The sequence below is a fragment of the Pelophylax lessonae genome (genome assembly GCF_965119305.1).
Source record: "Pelophylax lessonae genome assembly, chromosome: 2".
NCBI lineage: Eukaryota > Metazoa > Chordata > Amphibia > Anura > Ranidae > Pelophylax > Pelophylax lessonae.
Genome location: NC_138769.1, coordinates 644,661,075 through 644,687,202, shown reverse-complemented (window position 1 = coordinate 644,687,202; position 26,128 = coordinate 644,661,075). Strand labels below are relative to the sequence as shown.

Sequence of the window (26,128 nt, the reverse complement as noted above, 5' to 3'; positions counted from 1 at the left end):
TGTCCTTCTCCGTCTCGCCTCATTTCCCCCCTGTGACGTATGCATGTCATATGCTCCTCTACCGTTGTCGGTCCCAGTTCTCCCTAGCCATCCAGCTCTGCCCTGCCCCATTCAGTCCTGCCTTCTTGTGACATATCACATCATATGTCCAGAAAAGAATGCACACGCCCACCAGCTGCTCTAAGTGTAGCAATGCAGGGGGGCCGTGGTCAGGTGACGAGGAGTATTGCAAGCCAACGAAATGTAAAAAGAGCGATTTTTAGCTGTTGAGGAGTATGATCGAGGTTATTGATTGGTTAGGATCGCGGTGAGCTTTTCATAGCATTAAGTCTTTACAAACACTTTAAAGTAAAACTCCACCCAAAGGGGGAAGATCCACTTGTTTGCTTTCTCCCACCCTCCAATGCCACATTTGGCACCTTTCGGGGGGATGAGGGAGCGGGTTTCCTGTTTTTGACAGGTACCAGTCCCCACTTCCTGGTGATCTTGCCGCTGCGAGGTCCCCCCGAAGTTTGACTCCTCCCTCATTCCCCCCGCCACCGGCCATTCACAAAGTGCAGCGTGCTTCGTGCATGTTCACTAAGGAACCTGCCGGTTCCCCCTACAAGGAATGGTGGCAGCAGCACCCGAGAGCCGATTGCAAAATCAGTGGGGGTACCGACATCCTGGGGTTCCTGCCTGGACAGGTAAGTGTCCTAATATTCAGAAGCTACAGTATTTGTAGTTGCTGACTTTTAATTTTTTGGTGGGGGGGCCTGGAGCTTCACTTTAAGTGTTGCCTAATTGCAGCTGTGGCTGTGTAAATTTCATGGACATGGACAAAATGGACAGAAATTCAGATACTTTGGTAGGTAATACATATTTCATCTGTGTATTTAGCTGTTTTGCCAGGAATCCAGCTTTAATCTTCTTATGTCTCTTGCGAGGGTCTTCTTTTGTGATCCAAAGCATACTTGGATAACATAGTGGGGAACAAAGCAATGAATGTAGTTTGCACTATAATGGGGGGTGCTGTATCTGGGTTTTAGGCCTCATGCCCATCTCTCCTAGAGACCTTTCCTCCTGGAAGCAGTGTCTTGATTAAAAAAATTGCTTGACGCTTATAAACACTGTAGTCGCATCAGGTGCCTGGGCATTTATTGATTTTATTGGCCAGAATTATAATTCTAAAATAATGAATTATTTCAGAATAATAATGTTATTGTTTTTTTCTGCCAGAATGCTGCTGCTCCTGGAAGTGCTGGTACTTTTTATTTTTTTTTTCTGCCTCTAAATGCTTTTAAAGGACTATGTGTGCATGGACACATGGGCTAACATGCAGGGGTGTTTAGGGGCAGAAAAAAAACAGGAGATGCTCCTAACAGCAGTGTTAAAAATGTCCAAAGTGCATGGAGCCTTGCTTTATCTACAAGCAAAAAAATGGATGATATCTGAAGGAGGATAATATTCAATATGAATTGCAATTCCAGCTTTAACAGGTCCTATACGCCAATACTGTGGGGGGGGATTTACTAAAACTAGAGAATGCAAAATCTGACCTCACAAATTTGCTTCTGGAAGAATGGGGAAATATTCCCATAGACACACTCCTAAACCTTGAGGACAGCCTTCCCAGAAGAGTTGAAGCTGTTATAGCTGCAAAGGGTGGGTCAACTTAATATTGAACCCTACGGACTAAGACTGGGATGCCATTAAAGTTCGTGTGCGTGTAAAGGCAGGCGCCCCAATACTTTTGGAAATTTAGTGTATTTATAGAATATGTATTTGTTAATTTTTTCTAATAGTAATGACGGCGATCAGTGATTTATAGCAGAACTGCGATATTGCAGGGGACAAATTGGACACTAACTGATACTTTTGACACTTAATTGGGGACCAGTGACATTATTACAGTGATCAGTGCTAAAAATATACACTGTCCCTGTATTAAGGACACTGGCTGGTAAGGGGTTAAAATCAGGGGCGATCAAAGGGTTAACTGTGTGCTTAGCTGGTGTTTTACTACTAAGGGGGAGGTGCTTTTACTAGAGGAAGGCATAGATCTGTGTCCCTGCTTTGCAGGAATACAGGATCAATGCCTTCCTTACTGACAGGATGGCGATTTGCTTTGTTTACATAGGCAGATCGCTGTTCTGCCTGTGTACAGAACGTTCAGTGGGTTCCGGCAGCAATCAGGTTCGGGGGACCCACTGCATCATACCCGGAAGTGCAGGATCACCTATATATATATATATATATATATACACACGTGATCCTGTGCAGTGTGGCCGCCCTGTAGCAGTAAAACTGCTATAGGGGGTCGGCAAGTGGATAATTGAACAAGCTGAAATTAGAAGCTGATTGGCTACCATGCACAGCTACCAGATTTTGCACACTTTCGTTTTATTAAATCAACTTCTGTTTGTTTAACAGCATTGTGGATGAATTTATTTCAGCACTAATTGTGCTTTTTTTGTCCATATATTTATTTTGGTCATCATTTGTTGTTCCTTTGCGAGTTTAACCACTTAAGCCCCGGAGGATTTTCCTGCTAAACGACCAGGGGGTATTTTGCGATTCGGCACTGCGTAACTTTAACAGACAATTGCGCGGTCGTGCGACGCTGTATCTAAACGAATTTGGCGTCCTTTTTTTCCCACAAACAGAGCTTTCTTTTGGTAGTATTTGATCACCCGTGCGATTTTTACTTTTTGCGCTATAAACAAAAAAAGAGCGTACATTTTGCAAAAATAACAATATTTTTCACATTTTTTTTATATGAAATTCCCCCAAAAAAATGTAAAAATCAAAATTTTTTAAAATTTTCGGCCAATTGGTTTTATGCTACCTATGTTTGGTAAAACAAATCGCAAAAAGCGTATTTTGATTGGTTTGCGCAAAAGTTATCGCGTTTACTAACTAAGGGAAAGATTTCTGTCATTTTTGGTGGTTTTTTTTTAACGTGTAATGGCGGCGATCTGCAATTTTTTTTGCGGTACTGCGACATTGGGGCGGACAGATCGGACCCTTGACTGACATTTTTGACACTTTTGGGGTTACCAGTGACATTTCTACAGTAATCAGTGCTATATATATGCACTGTTACTGTAAAAATACACTGGTAGTGAAGGGGTTAACTTTATTTGGGAGGGAGGGGCTGTGTGTCCCTAGGGGCGTGCTTTCTACTGTGATTGGCTGTGGGTTGAGCTGTAAGGACACTGATCAACGGATCTACATAGTAGATCCATGTGATCAGTGTTTTTACAGCGAGGAGAATGACAGGTGGCTTGTTTACACAAGCTGCCTGACTTTCTCCCTCTCTCCCGACGATCGCCGAGTGACCGGCGGACATCGGGTCCGCTGGTCACACGCGCGGGGGGGTCCGTGACCGCGCGGGAGCGGGAGCGCGCCTCCGCGGGCGCGCGCTCGCTCCCCAGAGCCTCACAGGCGAGCGACGTAGACCTACGTCACTCTGCCTGTGAGGGGCTGACTGCCGCAGTAAATATACTGTGAGCAGTCGGCAAGCGGTTAAACCCCAGTTACAAAATTTTAAGGGCAGTGAGGTGAGATTTGATTTTGTGGAAGTGAAATCCCCAGCCGCTAGCGATAGGCAGAGACTGGAATCAGAAGATATGACAAGTCTCTGAGGATTATAAATAGATTTGAAACGTCAAAACAGAATCAGATGGGAACTGTAGCTATAACCTAGTGTTAAAGAATGTTCTTCTGTAAGATGTTCCGTATAAAGCCGAGAGATAGTGAAGGCGGATGAGCCCAACTTATATATTTGGTTTTAGTGGAACTTATTTAATAAATTGGAGCAGCTAAAGCAAATGCCCCATACCTCATGGCAACCAATGGAAGATTTAATTTTCTCAAATCTGCCTGACAGCCGTGACATATATGATTGTTATGGGTTATAAAACCATTTAATCTTTCATTGAGTAGGCCCCAGAAGGGTTACCTTGCTAAGATGAATAGATAAAGATTCTTTGACATTGTTTGTTTATTAATTTTAATTATATAGAATTATGTATTCTGTAGATCACTGGAATGTAACTTACTGCTGCAGTGGAGCATCCAATCAAATGTTCTACCACACTCATACATACATCCACATGCAAATTTTTTATTGGTTACAGATGGTTGGCACAAACAGCAGGCGGAAGCCTAAGGTGCAAGGCGCAGAGACTTGAGCTGCAATGCTGAGTGCCAACCGGCAGATAATGGAGGTTCAGGGCTGATAATTACAAACGCATCATTTTAACATTCTTTTCTCTCTGGTTACACGCAAATCATTCTTGTGTGACAAACTATTTATTCCCTCTTTAAAAAAGGAGTCTCAGCTCACATATGTTACTTTATCCTGCCCTCCGGGGACAAAGTGCTACATGCAAAGTGATACATTTGTATTGGTGAAGTAAATCCAGAACTAGCATGGTCAAGAGCGTTCCCACTGCTGTATGACCACACTTCAGTGTAGGAGATGAAGACATAATGAGTGGCAGTTGACAGTGCTGGTCTCAGGCAAATGCCCGGTGCCCTAGACCAGTGGTTTTCAACCCTGGCCTACATGGCCCACTAACAGGCCAGGTTTGCAAGATAACTGAAATACATCCCAGGTGATATCATTTGCTGCTCAATGATTGCAATACTCTTGTCTGCATCTCCCCAAGGTAATACTTAAAATCTGGCCTGTTAGTGGGCCCTGAGGACCGGAGTTGAGGAACACTGCCTTAGACCAGTGCTGTCAAGCACAAAGCAAGCAAAGGGAGAGAGTGTGTCAACCAGGTAGTGGGGGTGTGTCATCAAAGAGGAAGAAACAGCGGTGTGCAGCCAGTTTGCATTTGTTTTTTGGGGAGGAAGACAGAGCACCTATGGCCAGTTGCTGCTTAGCTGCCTTGAACAGTGTCATCGTAATTATTGCTGTGGACAGAGTGGTTGGAAGATGGAGAGGTGATGGAACAGGTAGAATAAATGGAAGATGGAGAGAACAGAGTGGGTGGAAGCTGGAGAGAACAGAGTGGAGGAAATGGAGCAGACAGGATGAATGGAAGATGGGGGAAACCGAATGAGGGAGATGGAGCACACATAATGGATGGATGGTGGAGAGGACAGAGTAGGGGAGATTGAGATTAGGCAGACAGAATGTGTGTAAATTGGAGAGGACAGAGAGGGAGAGATTGAGCAGACAGAGTAGAGGAGATAACACGGGAGAATGGAAGCACTCGATATCTTTATATGACAATACATCAAACCACGCTACACAGACTTTTAGACAATCCCCATGGAAGGGTGGATTCCCAGCTGAATGGAGAAGCTGTATAAATCTGGCATGCTAGTTATCTTCTATTAGCTTGAATAGTTTGTGACAAAATATTTTTCATTGTAAAATGTTCTACAGTCACTCTAAATACACAGAACTTTCTGGCAGGCACGCTCACAGAATGTAGTAACAACAGAGCTCTATATAAGCTCCACAAAGGGAGCGCCCACAAATTGGCTTCATGCAGGGGAGGGACTGACAGGCTACATCGTAGCAGCCAAAAAGATGTGAATTGATGAAGAACTGTTCAGTGTTTTTTTTTTTTTTACAAAGTTAAGTATGTAAACATGTTCCAGTACAACTGCAGTTTAGTTTTATTACTATTGAGACTAGGGATGATCGAAGTTTTGAAAAGTTCGGTTCGGCCAGAACATCCGAACTTCCCGAAAGTTCGGCCCGGATTTCAGAACCCCATTGAAATCAATGGGACCCGAACTTCGGTAATCAAAAAACACAATTTTTAAGCCCTAAAACCCAATAAATGCCCCTAAAAAGTTCCTAGGGTTCTGGGTCATGCCCCATTAACTATTAATTACACAAAAAAAAGTTCTTGATAAAAAAGCCAATTATTGGGAAAAAAAAGAGAGATTTTTTGGATTTAGTATCTGGGGGGTCTAAAAAGTGTACATGTGAAGTTTCAGCTCTGTAGCATGTCCAGAACCATGAAAAAAAAAAAAGATAATTTTTCAGTAGAACAGGGATGTGGGACCCTCCTTTAACACCTATATGATCTTTTTTTTCTGGTTCTGGACATGCCACAGAGCTGAAACTTCACAGGTACACCTTTTAGATCCCCCAGACACAAAATCACACAAAAAAAGTTCTTAAAAATTGTAATTTTTGATAAAAAAAAAGCCAATTATTGAAAAATTAAAAAAAAAAAAGAGATTTTTTGATTTTTACTTTGGATTTAGTATCTAGGGGGGTCTAAAAAGTGTACATGTGAAGTTTCAGCTCTGTAGCATGTCCAGAACCATAAAAAAAAAAGATTGTTTGTATTAGAAAACTTTCAGCACAGGAGGTTGGCTTCGCTGCTGTAACACCTTGCCGGTTTAATAGCAGGCATTTTTTTGGGTTCTTTGCAGTCAGGAAAAACATCTGAACTTGTGTATAGGGGTACTGTGCACAAGTTCTGATGTTTTGCCTGCCTCCAAAAACCCCCAAAAAATGCCAGCAAAAACACACCCGGGCTTTTTTTTTTTTTTGACGCTAGCGCTTTTTTTGGCATTTTTTGGGGTTCTTTTGAGGCAGGCAAAACATCTGAACTTGTGTATAGTGGTGTATATACACACATACATATATTTATATACACACCTAGACATATATAGGTGTGATAGTAGCAGAAATATATGCTTGCTCTAATGAAATCATTTACAATAATATATTTCTGCTACTATCACACCTATATATGGCTAGGTGTCTATATACATATAATTATGTGTGTATATATACCACTATACACAAGTTCAGATATTTTGCCTGCCTCAAAAGAACCCCAAAAAATGCCAAAAAAACGCTAGCGTAAAAAAAAAAAATGCCCAGGTGTGTTTTTGCTGGCATTTTTGGGGGGGTTTTGGAGGCAGGCAAAACATCTGAACTTGTGTATAGTGGTGTATATACACACATCCATATATTTATATACACACCTAGACATATATAGGTGTGATAGTAGCAGAAATATATGCTTGCGCTAATGAAATCATTTACAGTAATATATTTCTGCTACTATCACACCTATATATGGCTAGGTGTCTATATACATATAATTATGTGTGTATATATACCACTATACACAAGTTCAGATGTTTTGCCTGCCTCAAAAGAACCCCAAAAAATGCCAAAAAAACGCTAGCGTCAAAAAAAAAAATGCCCAGGTGTGTTTTTGCTGGCATTTTTTGGGGGTTTTTGGAGGCAGGCAAAACATCAGAACTTGTGCACAGTACCACTATACACAAGTTCAAATGTTTTTCCTGACTGCAAAGAACCCAAAAAAATGCCTTCTATTAAACCGGCAAGGTGTTACAGCAGCGACAGAGCTGGAACTTCACATGTACACTTTTTAGACCCCCCAGATATGAAATCCAAAGTAAAAATCAAAAAATCTCTTTTTTTTTTTTTTTTTTCAATAATTGGCTTTTTTATCAAAAATGACAATTTTTAAGAACTTTTTTGTGTGATTTTGTGTCTGGGGGGTCTAAAAGGTGTACCTGTGAAGTTTCAGCTCTTTAGCATGTCCAGAACCAGAAAAAAAAAGGATTGTATGTATTAGAAAACTTTCAGCTCAGGGGGTTAGCTTCTCTCCTCGGTTTTCACACCTTGCCGGTTTCAAAGCAGGCATTTTTTTGGGTTCTTTGCAGTCAGGAAAAACATCTGAACTTGTGTATAGTGGTACTGTGCACAAATTCAGATGTTTTGCCTGCCTCCAAAACCCCCCCAAAAATGCCAGCAAAAACACACCTGGGCATTTTTTTTTTGACGCTAGAGTTTTTTTGGCATTTTTTTGGGTTCTTTTGAGGCAGGCAAAACATCTGAACTTGTGTATAGTGGTATATATACACACATACATATATTTATATACACACCTAGACATATATAGGTGTGATAGTAGCAGAAATATATTACTGTAAATGATTTCATTAGCGCAAGCATATATTTCTGCTACTATCACACCTATATATGTCTAGGTGTGTATATAAATATATGGATGTGTGTATATACACCACTATACACAAGTTCAGATGTTTTGCCTGCCTCCGAAACCCTCCAAAAAATGCCAGCAAAAACACACCTGGGCCTTTTTTTTTGACGCATGTTTTTTTTGGGTTCTTTTGAGGCAGGCAAAACATCTGAACTTGTGTATAGTGGTATATATACACACATACATATATTTATATACACACCTAGCCATATATAGGTGTGATAGTAGCAGAAATATATTACTGTAAATGATTTCATTAGCGCAAGCATTTATTTCTGCTACTATCACACCTATATATGTCTAGGGGTATATATATACAGACATATATGTGTATATATACCCCCTATACACATGTTCAGATGTCATGTCTGACATCAAACATGTCCTCAAAAAAGCACTGGCAGTGGCAGCCCCTGCAGCATAAGAAATGCTTGGCTGGTGAGAAGCCATATTCCTGTGCCGAAGCAATTCAGAGAAATTATCATTTCTCTATAGCGGTCACCCTGCTATGGAAGGGTTTTGTCACCCTGCCATAGCAGTCACTGCCAGTTAACCCTACACTACACTACGGTCCCCTTACACTTAACACTTTCCCTACAGAAACTAAATTTTTGAAGCTAACTTAAGTGTAAAGGAGCACTCTAACTACACTAGATATCCCTTTCCTCACACTAATAAATAGCTAAATGACACTTTTAAAGTAAAATTAACAGAACTGCTTCCACTCTCTTCCATGTCCAGTATAACAATGCTAGGAATATGGCGGGGGCGATCTTATATACTGAGGGGCGTATTCACTAATGATTGGTCTAGGGACCCCCTAGTCACTCCAATCACATTCCTAGCATTCTCCTGCCCCCTCAATTGGCTTTTGCTAATGGTTCTGGTTCAATCACAGGCTTTTAAAGCCCATTTCCTGAAGCATTGCATTTTGGTCGGTTCTGGTTGCCGAATTCCGAACTTTTTGGGCAAAAAGTTCTAAATTCGGCCGAACCTCGAACACCCAATGTTCGGGCCAAACCGATGGTCGACCCGAACCGTTCGATCATCCCTAATTGAGACCTCTTTTAAAGCCACACTCCTTACCAATGGTTAGCAAGTTTTTTTTTGTTTTTTTTGTTTGCTAGTTTGCATATACATCATAGCATAGTAGTGTAGCATATGATTTTCTTCTTATAGAGGAATGGTATATGTTGGTATATGCTGATATAATCAAAGAGCAACCTCCGATAAACCTTGCTTTCACGGGGTGATCTCTGCTTGACCTTTCATTGGATCTGGCCTGTTTATCCAACAAAACCCTACCAAAAACATTATCAGTGACCTGCAGTGCAGTAAGAAGTGGATGTTATACTGTACAGCATATTGTTGTTAAAAAAAAAAAAAGAAAATTATTATACAAATTGATCATGAGGTGAGCAGTAAGTATTAATCATGACATTATAAAAAATGTATTCAACTTATGTTCAAACAGGTAGGCTCTGTAATTTCATACTGTAAATAAATGTAAAGTTTTAATTGCACAATCAGATTATAATATTTATGGATATCTTGACAACGTTCCTAAAGTTATAATCCAGGCAAGCGGCTTAATACTGAGTTAAAATACATATATGGGAGATGTCTTTCATGCCAAATGAGATTTAATTGTGTTCAACCAGTCACTTACCAACATAGCCAGCTTGGACCTCCACTGCAGTAGCAGCTTCTTTCAGTAAAGCCAATTAGCATTCATCAGCCCTGTGCCCACCTCTCCAATAAACATGTTCACTGTGCTAGACTGACAGCTGACTACATAACTTTATTATTTTGTATTTTTAACTGGTTTTACCCCGGGGCTATTTGTATCTGATTTTACCTGGGGGTTTATTCAGCTTTAAGTGCTGCATGTCCATACCTATAACTGGAAATTATTATATATATAAAGATTTATTTCTACTATCTTCCTACCATACATTAAGAGGAATGCTGAGCTACCAAGTTAAAGCTTTTTTGAAATTTGGTACATGGATGGATATATCCATGTTCTGCTGGCTTCTATGGTTCTACCACATAGATCTGACAATTGAAGGTCCAGCTTCATCTTGTCTGCTTCTACCCATATTACTACTTTCTCATTAATAATTGCGTAGTCAGCTCTTACCTTCTAAATTATACATCCATCCCAAAAGAGCAATGAGGTGGTAGTTGGGCGGGGGGGGGGGGGGGGGGCGGGTGTTGACAACTGAGTGCTTTTTAAAAACAGAATATGATATGAGCTTAAGGATCTAGTGCTGGAAATTCTGAGGAAAGTTATATGTTTCAATGTTCAGTTGCATTAAATGAAAATAATTTGTAGATCTTTCAGAAAAGGCTTTGAATATGTAAACCCTAACTGAAGGAAATTTAGCTTGCATATCCTAAACAATTAACATGTTTTACAAGTTGACCTTTTATTCATTATTTGATGCATGTAAACGTTGCTAATCGTTGCAGCAGCATCCTGTCTACGTTCATGCTTTCTACCAATGACTGCATGGCATTTCTGATGGTGATAATAATGGATCATGCCTTTGTAGTGTATATGTGTAGTTCCCATCGAAAGCCTGTGTGGTAGAGTGAGAAAATAGGAGCCCATTTGGAAGACAAGGACAGAACATTGTCACCAAATAACAGAGCACATGCACACTAGGTATCTAGCCTGTGTGCAGACAATCCCACCATTACTTTGTGAGGCAGAAGGCACAAGTGCATTGTCAAGCTCTGCTTCCAGCAGCCTGTAAAAGACCATGAGAGGCTGAAAGCTGCTGTCACTAGACGTGGCTGGACAGTGTACCAAGTGATACTAATGCAGGGCGTTTATGGCCCTAAACTTTAGTATCACTCGGTACGCCATCCAGCCTTAGCAGCTTACAGGCTTTCATTGACTTTTACAGGCTGCTGGCAGTAGCGTGTCTGGGGTGTAGTATGTATAGCACCCTACAGGTAGGTGCTAGGTAAATGCATAGTGGGCCTTGTTTGCCTAACAGCAGGGCCATGTTTATTTTTGCTAGGTAGGTTGTCATGGTTTCCAAGTGTGTCTCCTGAGAGGGGAGGCTCCCCACTGGCTCTGTAAGAGGCTTCTGATAGGGCAGTGGAGGAGACCCAATCAGGGGACACATCCAAGCTTGTAACTACCCCAGAAGGCAGAGTATGCTGCAAAGGATTCTGGGAGTGGGTATAAGTTTGGGGGAAGCGCATGACACAATGTCACGAGAAGAGTCCCAGGAGGGAGAGAACGGCTGTCTCTCCTCCTGTCTGAGAAAGTGGATGTCTCGGGTGTCGCCTGAGAATCCAGAGAGTGCTGAGTTGAGCTGAGGGGATCCGGTGTGCCGAAAACCAGTGGAGAGCGAGAGGGGTCCAGTCCCAGGAAAGCCTACACAGATCGTGAGTACTGAGGATTGCCCCTGGGGGTCTGCCTGAAGAGTTAGAGGAGGCCACTCTGGAGGAGGTTCTGGGATCCAGTGTCAGCTAGTTGTAAAGGGGGTACCTAGGTTGAGGACCCTGAAGTAGCAGAGGGGGTACATAGTCAGTGGACCCTAAAGAGCTAAAAGTGTAAAGGGGGCGCCTGCGGTTTGGGCCCTGAATTGTACAGAATACCAGTTGAGAGTTGCAGCTATACAGTGATTCTAAAGCATGCCACCTCCAGCCAGTGCCAGGCTGGAGAGAGTGGTCAGAGACTTTGCAGTGCAGCAGTGTCAGCAGTTCTATGCTCCATAGTCCTGAGTCTTCTGGACATAGAGTCGAGGATTCAGCACTTCTGTCAAATTACAGTGTGTTCTAAGCGTCAGTGGCGTCAAGGCATCGTTAACAGACATTTTCCGGAAAAAGTCCCAAATTGTATCTAGTTAAGCCTAAAGAAGTATCCCACTCATTCCCTTCTCCCATCCCCTTTATCTACAATGAAACAACAAAACAAAGATGCCGGAGTTGTCAATGTCTCAGTTCTCACACCCAGGGTCGCAGCTCACATGGGCTGGGGAGGTAACCGGTAACAATGGCAGACCCACATCAGGCCCAATGCCTGGAAAACCTGCTACATATTTTTTTGAATGCATCTTCTTTGTATGGCATGCATATACAGTTTTATTTACGCTGTCCAAGTTTACGGTGGTAGTTCACGTTCCAGCACTGTTTCCCATTTTTTTTTTTTATGTATGGATATTAATAGTGCTTTGTGAAGTATTTTGTAGATGTTGGAGACCAAGCCTGATTGTTCTTCTCTACCAATTCTTTCAAAGTGGGTAAGATTTGAAAAGCATAAGGATTTAGAAAGCATATAGGCATAGTGTTGAATCTGTAAATTGCTATAAAATGAGGATTTGGGAAGTTTTTAATCTGTCTTGGATGAAAAAGGTAACCGTATTTATAAAAAGGACTTTGCCAAGACCATGTCATATTGGAAACAAGGCTATATATAGGACTAAATATATATATAAAGGAATGAGGATATTAAAGCAGAGTTCCTCCCAAAAGTAGAAGTTTCGCTTTAAGGACTCCTGACCCCCTGACATGCCACATTTGACATGTAATTTTTTTTTTTGGGGGGGGGGGGTAGCGGGTACCTAGTTTTGACAGGTACCCCCTCCCTCCTTCGCTCGGGCCGCCTAGGCAACTAGAGTGGAAGTTCTCCTCTCCCCCTCCCTCCTTGCAATCCTCTGGGACACATCACAGGTTCCAGACGATTGACCGGCCATTCAGGACGCGCAGCCCAACTAAAGCATGTGCAGTGCGCACCCTGCTGTGAAGCCGCAAGCTGCCACAGCCGGGTGCCCACACTTGTGATGCCGGAGCCAGAGAGAGCCGAGGGAAAGAAGCGAGGTTTCGGGCGGCCGCATCGCTGGATCGTGGGACAGGTAAGTGTGTGTTTTTAAAGGTCACACTTTTTGTAGCTGCTGACTTAATAAACACAGAAAAGGCTGGAACTCCGCTTTAAGGAGCTTGGCTTTGTGAGTTTGATTTCAACTTTGCACTGCCTATGGACATTTATTGTGCAGATCATTGAAAAAAGCAGATTATGATCGCATGAGAGTAATATTTGTGTATACGTTAATAAAGTCTAACAGCTCTATTTGCAGTTTTTGTAAAATATTCTGAAGAATTTTTCTGGCAAGGTTAGGTTGTAAAATAATTTAAAAGCCTGAAAAGTATTGACATTTTGTCAAAAGTAGTGTGGCCAAAAAAGATGTGATGAGTCTTTATTTGTTTGTAATTTGAGAGGTTTCTATATAAAAAATGAGGGATACTTCTTTGTGTCTAAACATTTATAAGCGGTTGTCAGACGAATTCCCAGATAATTCATCAAATCTACTCTTCAGGAGAATGAGTAGGAGTTCACAAGAAAAAGTTGAGTAGAGGGATAGGAAGTGGGAGGGCTTTAGTTATCTAATGGCGATTTTCCACTGCATGGAACCGAACGGTTCGGCTCACTTTTGTGCTTTTCCACTGCTGGTACTGCATGGTACGGTGTAGGAACGGTTCGGTACGGTACGGTATGGCGGCGCTTTTCCACTGCATGGAACCGAACAGTACGGCTCTCTAAAACAGTACCACCTCGGTTGTGGTTCCAAGAGGTACCATACCGGTACCATATCCCACAATCCTTTGCATGCAGTCACTACTAGCCACTGATTGATCAGAGAATCGTTGTTATCCCACCCACATAACTTTAGTACTACTTTAGTGGAAAAGCAAACCATACCAAACCATACCGAACTGTTCCAACACCGTACCATGCGGTACCAGCAGTGGAAAAGCAAACCGGGCCAAGCAGAGCCAAGCAGGACCGACTAGAGCCGAGCCGGTACTTGCAGTTGAAAAGTGCCATATGTGTTTACCTTATACAGCAGGAGAAAAGTGTACATGCATAATTCTTTAAGCAGGTTGGGTAATATGGTGATTGGTTGGCTAATCATTGGCAAATAATGATATTTTAAAAGATTTATATTGCAATAGAACGCCTTTACTGGTCGGGTTGTTGGGAATGTGGGCTGCTAGAAGTCCAGTACAAATCACAAAAAGCAGAGGGTACAAGGATAACACTTGAGAGGTGCCATTTAGGAGTGAGATTAAGCTGGATGCTAAATGCTGAAGTTTATCTGGAGCTGACAGACGAGAAATGGTCCCTTTATCCCTTTGTGGTGTAGGGTTTAGATCATGAAGGGCCAGTTGAGGTGCCCAAACATTTTTTTTTAGCATCAAGGCATGCCAACAAGGCCTCTTCTGTTTGTTAATTATGCAAAGAGTGGACTCAATGGTTATCCACATAGGTAGGTGAGGTTGTTGTAAAGTATACCCAGAAAGATCAGGGCACCCCCTCAATTTAAAGTTGTGATGGATGGAGGAGTATAAATAGGTAATATAGGGTAACTCCCTTTGTTCTGCCTGGAGCATGCTGCTGAGAATCCCTTGGGTGTAGAGGAGAAATTGTCAGGTGCTGGCTCAGGACTGAGGGCTGCAGAAAGAGTGGCTGTAACCACTGCCATGGGTCTGACGCGTCTTTGCATATCCATCAAATTCTTCTGGGACATCAGAAGATGTGGGCAAGGTTCTGTATCAGACATGCCCAGAGAGATAGGAAAGAGGTACCACAGTCCAGTGTACTCTATAGCAGCCTTTTTCAAACAAGGTGCCCAGGCACCCTGGGGTGCCTTGAGGTTTCTTCAGGAGTGCCTTGGCAAAATGCCTAAAAATTGCCCCAAATTTGTATACAAGTTGGTGGGTGGATGAAACCTGCCTTTTAGTTACACAGATTTTCATCAGTTCAACCTTCTAGCTGCCAACCTACTAACGACCAATGACAACATCAGTTTATAAGGAGGATGTTAGTTGCCTGCATATCATCATTGTTTGACCCTCCATTGCCTCTCTCCATCAGCTTTGAGGTCTCATTAGCTAAGTGAGGGAGAAGAGAAATATTGGAATACTAGTCAGTAGCAGTTTGCAAAAGTGTATTTACTTTGGAAGGATAAATCCTCTCTTACGCTGGGTGTCCTACATGTATTGATGTTGCTGTATTATGTAAAACTATTAGAATAGTGTTTAGATTTTAGGATGGGGAGCCTCAAGACTGTCTATAATTTTGGAAGATGCCTCGAGATTGTCCATAATTTTAAAGGGGGCCTTGACTGAAAAAAGGCTGAGACACACTGCTCTATAGAATAGTTGGCCAGGGCATTTTTGGCAGGAGGCAGTGCCATGTTGGTCTCACCAGCAGTGTCTGGGCTCCAGATTGGGGTCAGTGAGGGACGTTTGCAACTGTGAAGGCTCATTGTGAGTTTTAATTTTTTTGCTTTTACCCAGTGGTATGATTGCTAAGCCATCCAAGCCATGACCCCCCAGGTATTTTTTAGTGAAATAAAAAGAATGAAATGACATTGACAGTAGTGAAGCTTATGCAAAGTTTTAGCATTTGGGATTAAGTTTACTTTATTTCTTCCTGCACATAATTTAAGTTTATAGTATGTGCTGCCTTTTTGAATGACTTCATGTGTTCTCACACAATGCAATACTTAACAGCCCTACTACAGCACTGTGTATTTTTTTCTGAACTATTTAATATTCTATTATACATAGTAAAGAATTAGGATTTATTTTAAGAGATTGGTACAGCAGTTTAATTGTATTAGCTTTTAAATGAGAAACAGATTCATTAATGATTCAGTAACAAATACATGTGAATGTAACAAAGGCAGTGTTAGTCATTGTGTTACTGAAAATAGTAACACTGGTAATGAGAAGGAAGGAAGGTTGTTCTTTGCAGCCCACGATGGCTGTTTTAATACTATTATCTGAAAATCACTGCTATTTTTATGCTGAGAAGAGTTTCTAGTTTTCTAATGAACAATATGTATTCTTTCAATCTACAGAATCTCTGCAATGTCCTTTGGGAGAGACATGGAACTCGAACATTTTGATGAGCGTGACAAAGCGCAAAGGTACAGCAAAGGGTCCAGAGCGAATGGTTTGCCAAGTCCAACCCATAGTGCCCATTGCAGTTTTTACCGAACCCGTACTCTGCAGGCCCTGAGCTCAGAGAAGAAGGCTAAGAAGGTCCGATTCTACCGCAATGGTGACCGATATTTCAAAGGGATTGTCTACGCCATTTCCCCGGATCGCTTCCGGTCCTTTGAGGCTCTGCTGGCTGATCTGACCAGAACTCTTTCTGACAATGTGAATTTACCGCAAGGAGTGAGAACAATCTATACTGCGGATGGAAATAGGAAGATTCTCACCCTGGATCAGCTTGTTGAAGGTCAGTTTAGCCTTTTGATGTCAACAGGGGTATTCACCCTTCAGTGTACGCAAACCCTAAAATTGAACGGACCCTTTTTTTGCTCTGTTAAATATATCATAGAAAGTATTTTGTTATGCTCGACAAGTATGACAAAATACCTGTTAACCTTTACAGGAAACTTGTGAGCTGATAACTTTCGGTGCTCTCTGTCTGCACTGTTATCTCGTTGTTACTTATGTTATGGTGGCGGGTAGGGAGTGTTCTCTGGTTCTATGCTATGGTGACAATGCTGCTTCTCCATAGATACAGTATGGTCGGTGAGCATCTTCACCTTATAACAGGAATTGTGTGATCACAGAAAATAAAGAACAAAATGAAAAAAAAAAAAGAAAAAGAAAACTCAAGTCTTTTTCATCTAAAGACTAGTAAGCTGCAATACTGTATAATACATTTGGGTTTAGATACACTTTCCGCAGTAAAGCAAAGACTGGGGAGTGGTCTGGCATGGGTAGATATGCAGATATGTAAATGCCTTGTTTTTTTTTTTCAGTAAATTGGTTACACATGTGATTGGATCCTGATGCTGCTTTTTAATATGATGCTGTTGATAGCAATTTGATTATATAGTTACAGTCATGTGTCTTAAAGGAGATAATTTAGCTGTACTTCTCCTGTGGATCACAGGAGTGCAGTTCATTCTGCACTCCTGTGACCTGTTTTAACCTCCCTAGCGGTATGATTCTTTTGGATTTTAGGTGCTGAAAGCGGTACCATTATTTTGCATGTAATTCTTGTGAATGAGCAGCCCAAACCAACTGTATACATTTATTATATATATTATATATATATATATATATATATATATATATATATATATATATATATATATATATTATGTATACATATATTATATATATATATACGTATATATATATATATATATATATATATATATATATATGTATATAATGTATACAGTTGGTTTGGGCTGCTCATTCACAAGAATTACGTGTATATATATATATATATATGTATATATATGTATACATATATATATATATATATATATATATATATATATATATATGTGTGTGTGTGTGTATATATATATATATATATATATGTATATGTGTATATATATACGTATATATATATATATATATATATATATATATATATAGTATATATATATGTATATATATATATATATACATATATTTACATAAAAAGTACAGTAAAACTGCATGAAAGGGCACTGGAGGGCAATGTAATGTGATTTTATTTTATTTTGAACGGTATCAGTGTGTTTGGTGTGTTTTACATTTGAATTTGCGGCCGGTTCCACCCCCCGGCGGACGTCACGTCGCCGGAGACGGAAGCCGGGGCTCACAGACGATCGGGAGGAAGCTCCGCCGCCGCACACCGCCCGCAGTCTTCGCTGGATCCCGGAGAAAAGGTAAGTAAAACCTCCTCCAGCATCCAGCGATCTTCTTAGCGCTACCCCGAGTGTGACTCGGGGTTACCGCTTTTGGCACTAAAATCTTACCCCGAGTCACACTCGGGAATACCGCTAGGAAGGTTAAGCAGACAGGGGGCTGAAGTCTGCTGTCATCACAGTGCCAGTCCAGGCTTGGGCAAGAGCGCGATAAGTCGGAATCCACCCACATGCCTGGACCACCACCTGGCTCATCCTATCAGCACACAGCTGAGAGCCTGAGCCGGCCTCTCCCGCACCCTCCATAACCCAGCGCTCCAGTGAGCATGAGGAGGGGGGTGCAGAGCAGAGAGGAAAGCTGTGAGAATCGAGCGATCAGATTCTCAGTCTTAGAAGCACGGGGGGACAGATGCAGCATCAGAGCAATGCTGCATCCACCTAGGTAAGTATGATTATTAAATAAAACCAACCCTCATACTCCTCTTTTAATGTCTAAAATGTAGAGGAAAAGATTGCCTGGAAAGAATAGATATATACTTACCTGTCTTACTGCCTGTGCCTTGGATCTTCACTCTCTGCAAGAGCTATGGTGCCTGCAGGATCGTCTTTATCGACACACTTCTGGGCGTGTCGGAAATTCTGGTCCATCCCATGCTGTGGTTCCTTCCGCTGGCTCCTACATCAATGTAGGACAGCGTAATGATGTATGTATGTGCTAGCAGAGGGAACCATAGTGCTTACCAGGGGCCCTGAAATCCAACACTCCCAGAAGTATGTTGGATAGAGAGGGTTCTCTGGGCACCGTACCTCAGGAAGAACATCGGCGCCCTGGACAGTGGGAAGGGTAAATCATCTTTTCTTTGCAACTGAATTTTGTTTTGCATTTGAATTTTGTCACAGTGTCACATTAAAGTGGTGAACCTGTACTCCCCAAACTTAAAAAAAAAAAAATGTTTTGCCTAAGAGCAGACACAGCATTATGCCTGGCATTTGTTTTAGTAGTTCTGTGCCCTTCTCTGATTTAGTCTCACGTTTATACTGGAGCCTCACTGTCCCCAACTTTATGGCTAAGTATTGCCAACTGCCATTTCCTTGTCCAATGAGAGTGAACTTACTGGCCATCGAGGGAGTTCTAAATGGAACTAAATCAGAGAGGAGCACATGAATGGTTTTCTGGCTTTTAAAGATTTTAGGCTTTTTGTGGTTTCTGCTCTTAAGCTGGAATTGTTTTTAAAAGTGCAATAAATTGCATTTTCAGAAATGTTCTTGTCCCATAGCCAACAATCAGATTCAAAGTTTTTTGTTTTAGCTCGCATTTTTCAAACTGTTTTAGTCCCCGTTCACACCAGTTCAATTTGTCATGCTATATGACAGTTCCAAATTGCATGACAAGTCGCACCCCATTGTCAGTAATGGAACCATTCATATCACCGTGACTCATATCGCATTGATTATGAAAAATGTTCCTGCACTACTTTTTGCCAATTTCATTGCAACTTCTGTTGAAGGAAGTTGCAAACCGCAATTAAATCGGCAGTGCAAATCACACTGATGTGCGGCTTTAAAATCACGCTGAAGAAGCGCAATTTCAAAGCTGCACCGGTGTAAAAGGGGGCTCGATCTGATTGGATGCAGAGCTCTATAATACAGCCACTATTTAACATGAACCCGTGCTTTGTCCATGCATGTTCACCTCAATACCCCACTCCTTGGCAGCAAATACGTACATACTTTTCACTCTCCTGCCTTGCCGTTTAACCTCTGGAAGCTAGAAAAGATAGCCCTATGTAAGCTCATGTCAAATCCCCAGTCTAAGCTTACACAGGGCTTTCTGTTTCCCTGTTCCATGTTGTCACTTGAGTCTTTCACAGGCCCCTCCATGTCTAGAAGTACATTCTTCACTCCTGGGCTTTAGTGTAGAGCTATGACCTCATATTAAAAAATATGTGCTGCACCCCTAATTATACTGTAAGTGCATTTGCACATGAAGTTTTCTCTTGGTCTCCTTGCAAAGTCCCACAAATACCTGTTGAGTCTGTCAGTGAAATTTACCAATGATGGGATGGCAACAAAGCTGCACTGCTCCTGAATTCAGAGTAGAGTTGCCATTCTCATGTTGCCCCTACCTGCTAGCACTACAGTGGTATGAACAGATGTTGCAGGGGCATGGCTATAAGCATTGTCAGTACAGATTCATAAGCCTGTATCCTGTCAATCAGTGCCTGGCCATATCTAGTCCTACCCACTGCCTTTTTGAAATGACAGCACTGCCACTGTTGCTGAAACCCTCCCACTGTGAGCTTCATTGGGAGGTCAGACTTCAGCATGGACAAGTAATGCTGCAGCACTCCTATTTTTTTCTAAGGAGGTCCTAATTTAACATGCAGGCCAAGCAAATCTTATAGTTACAGGAGTTAAGACAAACTTTTAGGCTCCATTCACACCTGAGCATATAGTTTTCAGGCATTTTTTTTAGGCATTTTTTCAGGCGTCTTTCAGGCGTCTTTTTGGTAGTTTTTCAGGCTTTTTTTAGGCATTTTTTTCAGGCGTTTTTTTGGATGTTTTTTGCAAGTGTTTGGAGGCAGGCATTGACATCTCACCAAAAATGCTTGTAATCTGCCAAAAAAAAGGAGCTCATGTACTTTTTTGAGCTTCAGGCATTTTGCTTTATGCTACAAAACGCTCATATGTTAACAGGGGCCATTTAAATTAATGGGATTTTGCTTGTTGGGTGTTTTGGAACTTCAGAGGTGAGTGTTTTACGAGCTGAAAAATGCCCAGGTGTACTATATACTGTATTACAATATGGATGCCATTCATCCTCGTTTTGAGGGATCTGTTCTCCTGAAATGGAAGACATCATTCCTCTCAGCCTATAGTAAACAATGTACAGCACAGGCGCCCACTCAGCAATCGCCCTGTGCAACCACCAATTCAAATTCCAAAATGGTGCCACTGGTGCCGCCTGCATGTTAGAGGTAAAGCCCACTAGCCACGAATAGACAGACGGCTCTGGAGGCACCATTTTGGAATCTGGATTGACAATCGCGCAGGGTAGATTTTGAGTTGGCACCCACGCTGTGACAAAAATAACAAAAAAATGGTAATAAGGGATAAATATAATATATTGTATTCATCCCTTAACTGTCGATTTGGGATAAACACATTTTCATACATAAAATCACTAGTCTCGATTTTTTTAAAAATAACAAACATGTTACACTTACCTCCTCTGTGCAGTTGGTTTTGCACAGGGCAGCCTGGATCCTCCTCCTTTTGTGTCCCTCTTTGCTGCTCCTGGCCCCTCCCTTCTGTTGAGTGCCCCCAACAGCAAGCAGCTTGCTATGGGGGCACCCGAGCCGAGCTGCAGCTCCCTGTGTCCATTCAGATATGGAGCTGCCATTTGGCCCTGCCCCCTCTCTCTCCTGCTTGGCTAAATCACTTTGATTGACAGCAGCGTGAGTCAATGGCGCCACTGCTGTGTTTCAGCTAATCAGGATGGAGAGTCCCGGATGGCCGAGGGACTCGTGGACATCGCTGGATAGAAATGGATCTCAGGTAAGAATTGGGGGGTGCTGGGGAGACTGCTACTCACAGAAGGTTTTTTATCTTAATGCATAGAATGCATTAAGATAAAAAAACCTTCTGCCTTTAAAACTCCTTTAACTGCATGCTATAATGGTTGCAACACGTGGGGAATATTTTATTTTGTTATTGTATCTTTATCGTTTACTGTGGGCTGCTGGAGACTGTTGATGCAATGCAATGCAACAGTGCAATGCTTATAATGCACAGCAAAGGCGCCCACTGAGCAATTGTCCTGCTCCACTGTCAATCCAGATTTCAGAATGCCACCACTGGAGCTGTCTGCTTTTGCTTGGCTAGTTATCTTTGCCACGAACAAGCAGACGGCACCAGCATCGCCATTTTGGAATCTGATGGCCACTGGGCTGCTCTAAAATAAAACATTTGCAATTAACAGCAGACACAACCAGATAAGTATAAACCCATGCACCAGCAGCAACAGTTATGCTATATTTTGGCTATATATTAAAGTCTGTATTAGCAACATTTGGTTTTTGAGTCTTGTGCATAGTCTTTCTTTTACCAAAAAACAGTATTGTAAATGAGGGCTGAGCACTTCTTCTAAAGATGCCAGGCTGTCATGCTGACCTAATGTGCATAGGCCTGACTTTAGAGAAAGTCATATAACTGAAGGGTTAGCCATGTTAGTTGCCCTTTAAAGAGGAAGTAAACCCTCATAAAAAATTAGAAAAAAAACTGTAAAGACAAAGGCATAATGAGCTGGTATGCATCGCATACTAGCTCATTTTGAAATACTTACCTTAAAACGAAGCCCCCACAGTGTCGCCTGCTCAGCAACAGGACGTCTGACATGTTTGGCTGTCCTGCTTCCTTGTTCGCGTCCTCCGGCCATCTGATTGGCCGGAGGCTTGATTACATCACTCCTGTTCACGGCATAGGGCTCTGAAGGAACAGCATGGTTAGCCGTTCCTCCAGAGCGCATGCGCCGATGACGTAATCGGCTGCATGCACTGTAAATATCTCCTAAACAGTGAAAGTTTATAGGAGATATTTATAGCACCTATAGGTAAGCCTTAATATAGGTAAGCCTTAATATAGGCCTACCTATAGGTAAAAGACTTAAAAATGGGTTTACAACCACTTTAAGTATCAAGTAATAATCAGATACTCAGCTTGGCCCATGCCATTGCAGTCTGTAAAATGTAAAAAGTGTTTGTGCCAGGTTTCACCCCTACAGTTGCCTGATGCTCACAATGTGCAGCTGAGCAGAAATGATCCTCGTTTCATTTGCATTCATTTGCTAAATTAGACCAGTAAAATTTGGCTTGCAGCACTTAGTTTTGTTTAAATAACTGGAAAATATTTGAGCTTCTCCCCATGGCTTTAAAATGTGTATAAAATGTTAATAATGAATAAAATATATTCTGAAAAGTATATTGGAACAAAAGAACCCAGTTTGAAAACATTGCAGCTTACCAGTCCTTAGATGTTGTGACTGCTTTTGTTGTTTTGTTTTTTTCAGGTCAAGATTATTTTTCTATATTCCTGTTATTACTGCTAGAACTCATTTTTCCCTGTGAACTGAAATCTCAAACCATGTTATCAGCTTTCCCAGTTTTCTTCTGTGAACTACACCCCCCCCCCCCATGTACTTGGGAAGAAGAGAGTGAAAGGTGTTTGTAGTATTGTCCTAGGGCAGTGATGGCGAACCTTGGCACCCACAATGTTTTGGAACTACATTTCCCATGGTGCTCATGCACTCTGCAGTGTAGTTGTGCATCATGGGAAATGTAGTTCCAAAACATCTAGGGTGCCAAGGTTCCCCATCACGTTTATAGGGTGACAACACTGCTCCTTCCTAAATACAGTGAGTGAGTGTTATTAACCTACAAAGGAAGTGTTGAACTGGCAGGATCTCCTGGTAAAAATAAAGGAAAAAAGAAAAAAAGAAAATGAATGCAGCCACCACATTTAAGGTCTTGTAAGCTGTAATATATTACATTTATGTTCTTGGGCTTAGATATGTTTTAAAGGAGAAGTACAGCCAAAGCTTGTTTGGGTGTACTTCTGTGGATCACAGGAGTGCAGTTCGCTCTGCACTCCTATGAACCATTTTCAGCAGACAGCGGGCTGAAGCCTGCTGTCGGCGGATGTCACAGAGCCAGTCTAGGCTGTGGCAAGACCACGACAATGAACTCGGGATCGACCCACATGCCTGGACCCGCACCCGGCTCTGCCTTTTAGTGAGCCGCTGAGAGCCTGAGCGGGTCATTCCCACCTCCTACACAGCTCAGTGCTCCAGTGAGCGTGGTGGGTGGGGGGCAGAGCAGACAGCGGTGACTGACAATCACTAACTCTCTGCTCGGAGAGCTCTAAGACCTGAGCGATCAGCGGTGTTTGCACACTCAGTTCTCAGTCTTAGAGCTGGCGGGGGATATCGCACCAATGCTGCATCCACCTAGGTAAGTATGATTCTGCAACAAAAAAAAAACATACTTCTCTTTTAACCATTGGAACTTAGCAAAGGACTGCAGGCAAATAACATGTAAACAATTCTAGTTGATTACACTGTGCTACGTGTAAATCTTTGCTATATTCCCCACTGTACTTAAGAAGCTGATACACATTGGCATTCGCCCTACTGGTGACTGCGGATAGTTTTACCTTTCTTACCCCCATCAATGCAATCACATGTTATCTGGACCGGGAAGCCTTATTCCAATTGAGTTCAAACTGGATGTAGGTAGACCATCACATCACTGCCAGAACAGACTGCACAATCAGATTGTAATATGTATGGCTGTCTTCAGGGGCATGTCAAAAGGGCAATTGAACTTCTGTTGCCATTTTTGGAGGTTACAGTGGTTCTAAAAGTAGAAGGTTTTTTTTTTTTGTTTACCCTAAATGCATTCTATGCATTAAGGTAAAAAAAAAAAACCTTTGGGTGCATCTCCCCCCCCATACCTGAGCCCCATCTCGATCCAGCAATGTGCATGAGAGCAGCAGCTCTCCTGGGTCTCTCTCTCCTTATTGGCCCATACAGCAGCGAGAGCCATTGGCTCACACAGCAGCGGGGGCCATTGGCTCCTGCTGCTGTCAATCACAGCCAGTGAACCAGTAAGGAGAGGGGGGGGTGGAGCCGAGCCACGCTCTGTGTGTAAATGGAAATGTCCAAGAGGCTTGCTACTGTGGCACTTGGCAGGGGGTAGGAGCCAGGATTGCTGGTGGGGGACACAAAAAGAAGAGGATCTGGGCTGCTTCTGTGAGAATCCATTACACAGTAAGTATAACATATTTGCTATATTTATTTTTTTAACTGTAACCTTTAGAATTAGTTTAGGATGGGAATTCCAATATCATTGCTCAAACTATTGTTAAAACTTAATTGCTAGTGAGGGTGCAGTAACAAAGCAACAAATTACTAGTTTTGTAAGCAAGTATTGTGTGATATTGATTCTGTTACCGGTGAAGTATCAGCTTGTGTAGAGGGGCTTTGTTGATTTCAAAGCTGCTCAAATGCGTGCATTCAAAAGCAAAGAGGCTGCATGTGATGTGCTTTGCTTGCAGGACAAAAAGATCTCTATAGGACCTTTTGCATCCAAAAAAATGTAAAGCAGGTAAAACACAATCAGAACTGTCATCTATTGTGCGCAGTTTAAAGCTGAATACCGGGCACAAAAAAACATTTATTTAAATATAATGTACTTCTCAATAGCCACAGCAGATATAAATCCACTTTGTGTGCACCAAATACATTGGCAAGAAAAGAATGCAGTTATTACTTAATGCTCACCTCTTCCACTGGCCATGATCCTGATCTTTGCTCTGTTGTAGAGATATTTCTGCCTGAAGGATCTTCTGTCCATTGTCAGGTGGAGCGATCCATCTCTGTGCACCCCTTTGTTATACAGGACGCAGTATGGAACCGCAGCGCTCAGCGGGGGACCAGGAATCTGACAAAAGTGCTTTGGATCCATAAAATTCCGTGGCAGCAGTAGAGAGCGTTATTTAGTTCTTGAAAAGTGACATTGTTGCTTTAAAGGGGCATATAGTGCCTTAGTAATTATTTCCTTTCTAAATGTATTAAGGCCAAGACTAAAATATATACTTTTTTTTGTAAGGTAAATATATGGAACTATTACATAAATAAATATGTTTTTTTTTTTTTTTTTCAGCCAGCAGGCAGAGCTCTAGACTCCTATTTCAAATCTTTATCTTTAATCCTAATTTGCATTGTTGAATTGGCTCATTTACAGAGTTCAATAGCTCCAGCTGAAATGTATACCCATATAAATGAGTCATTGACTCCTCACCCTAACTCCTAACTTCCTGCTTGCCTGTTATACTACTCCATACAAAATTTCAGTTAGATAAAATGAGTCTTAAACAAAACAGCTTCTGCTATCTTCTGTCTTTAGAAACCCCATAGGGTTTGATTTAGGCCGTCCATACGCGGTTCGAATCTTGACCGGTTCAGCAGCAAAGAGCTGAGATACAAACCATTAATGGGCAGGCTGAACGTACCAAATTGATGGATTGATTAACTTGGGTACAACCCGCCTGTTGGATTCTCTTGAGATTATCGCTAGTGGCTGCTATAGTTGCTAGTGATAATCACTTCCCCTGCCTGCCCCCCTCCCCTGCCAGGGAAGAATGTCTCGGCTTGAGGGATCCCTTGTCAGCACTGTCTGTGTTGATGGGCGAATCGTGCAAATGAAATTCGCACCATGTATGGCCTGCCTTACTACAACTGGAGAGTGCAAAATATGGTGCAGCTGGTCATGGTAGCCAATCGGCTTGTAACTTAAAGGGATTGTAAAGGTTTTTTTTTTTTTTTTTTTTTTAAAAACAAACATGTTATACTTACCTCCTCTGTAAGGGTTTTGCACA

General features: G+C 41.9%; 1 protein-coding gene across 2 annotated transcripts in view; it reads left to right on the top strand.

Annotated features, from left to right (window-relative positions):
* The window catches only part of DCLK1 (doublecortin like kinase 1), a 518,012-nt gene that overhangs the window by 49,999 nt on the left and 441,885 nt on the right, over nt 1–26,128 (top strand). For both annotated transcript variants that reach the window (XM_082246215.1, XM_082246216.1), the window contains exon 2: nt 15,890–16,275. In XM_082246215.1, coding sequence (XP_082102341.1) covers nt 15,900–16,275 — 376 coding nt within the window. In that variant the 5' untranslated portion in view covers nt 15,890–15,899. The remainder of the gene's footprint in view (nt 1–15,889; nt 16,276–26,128) is intronic.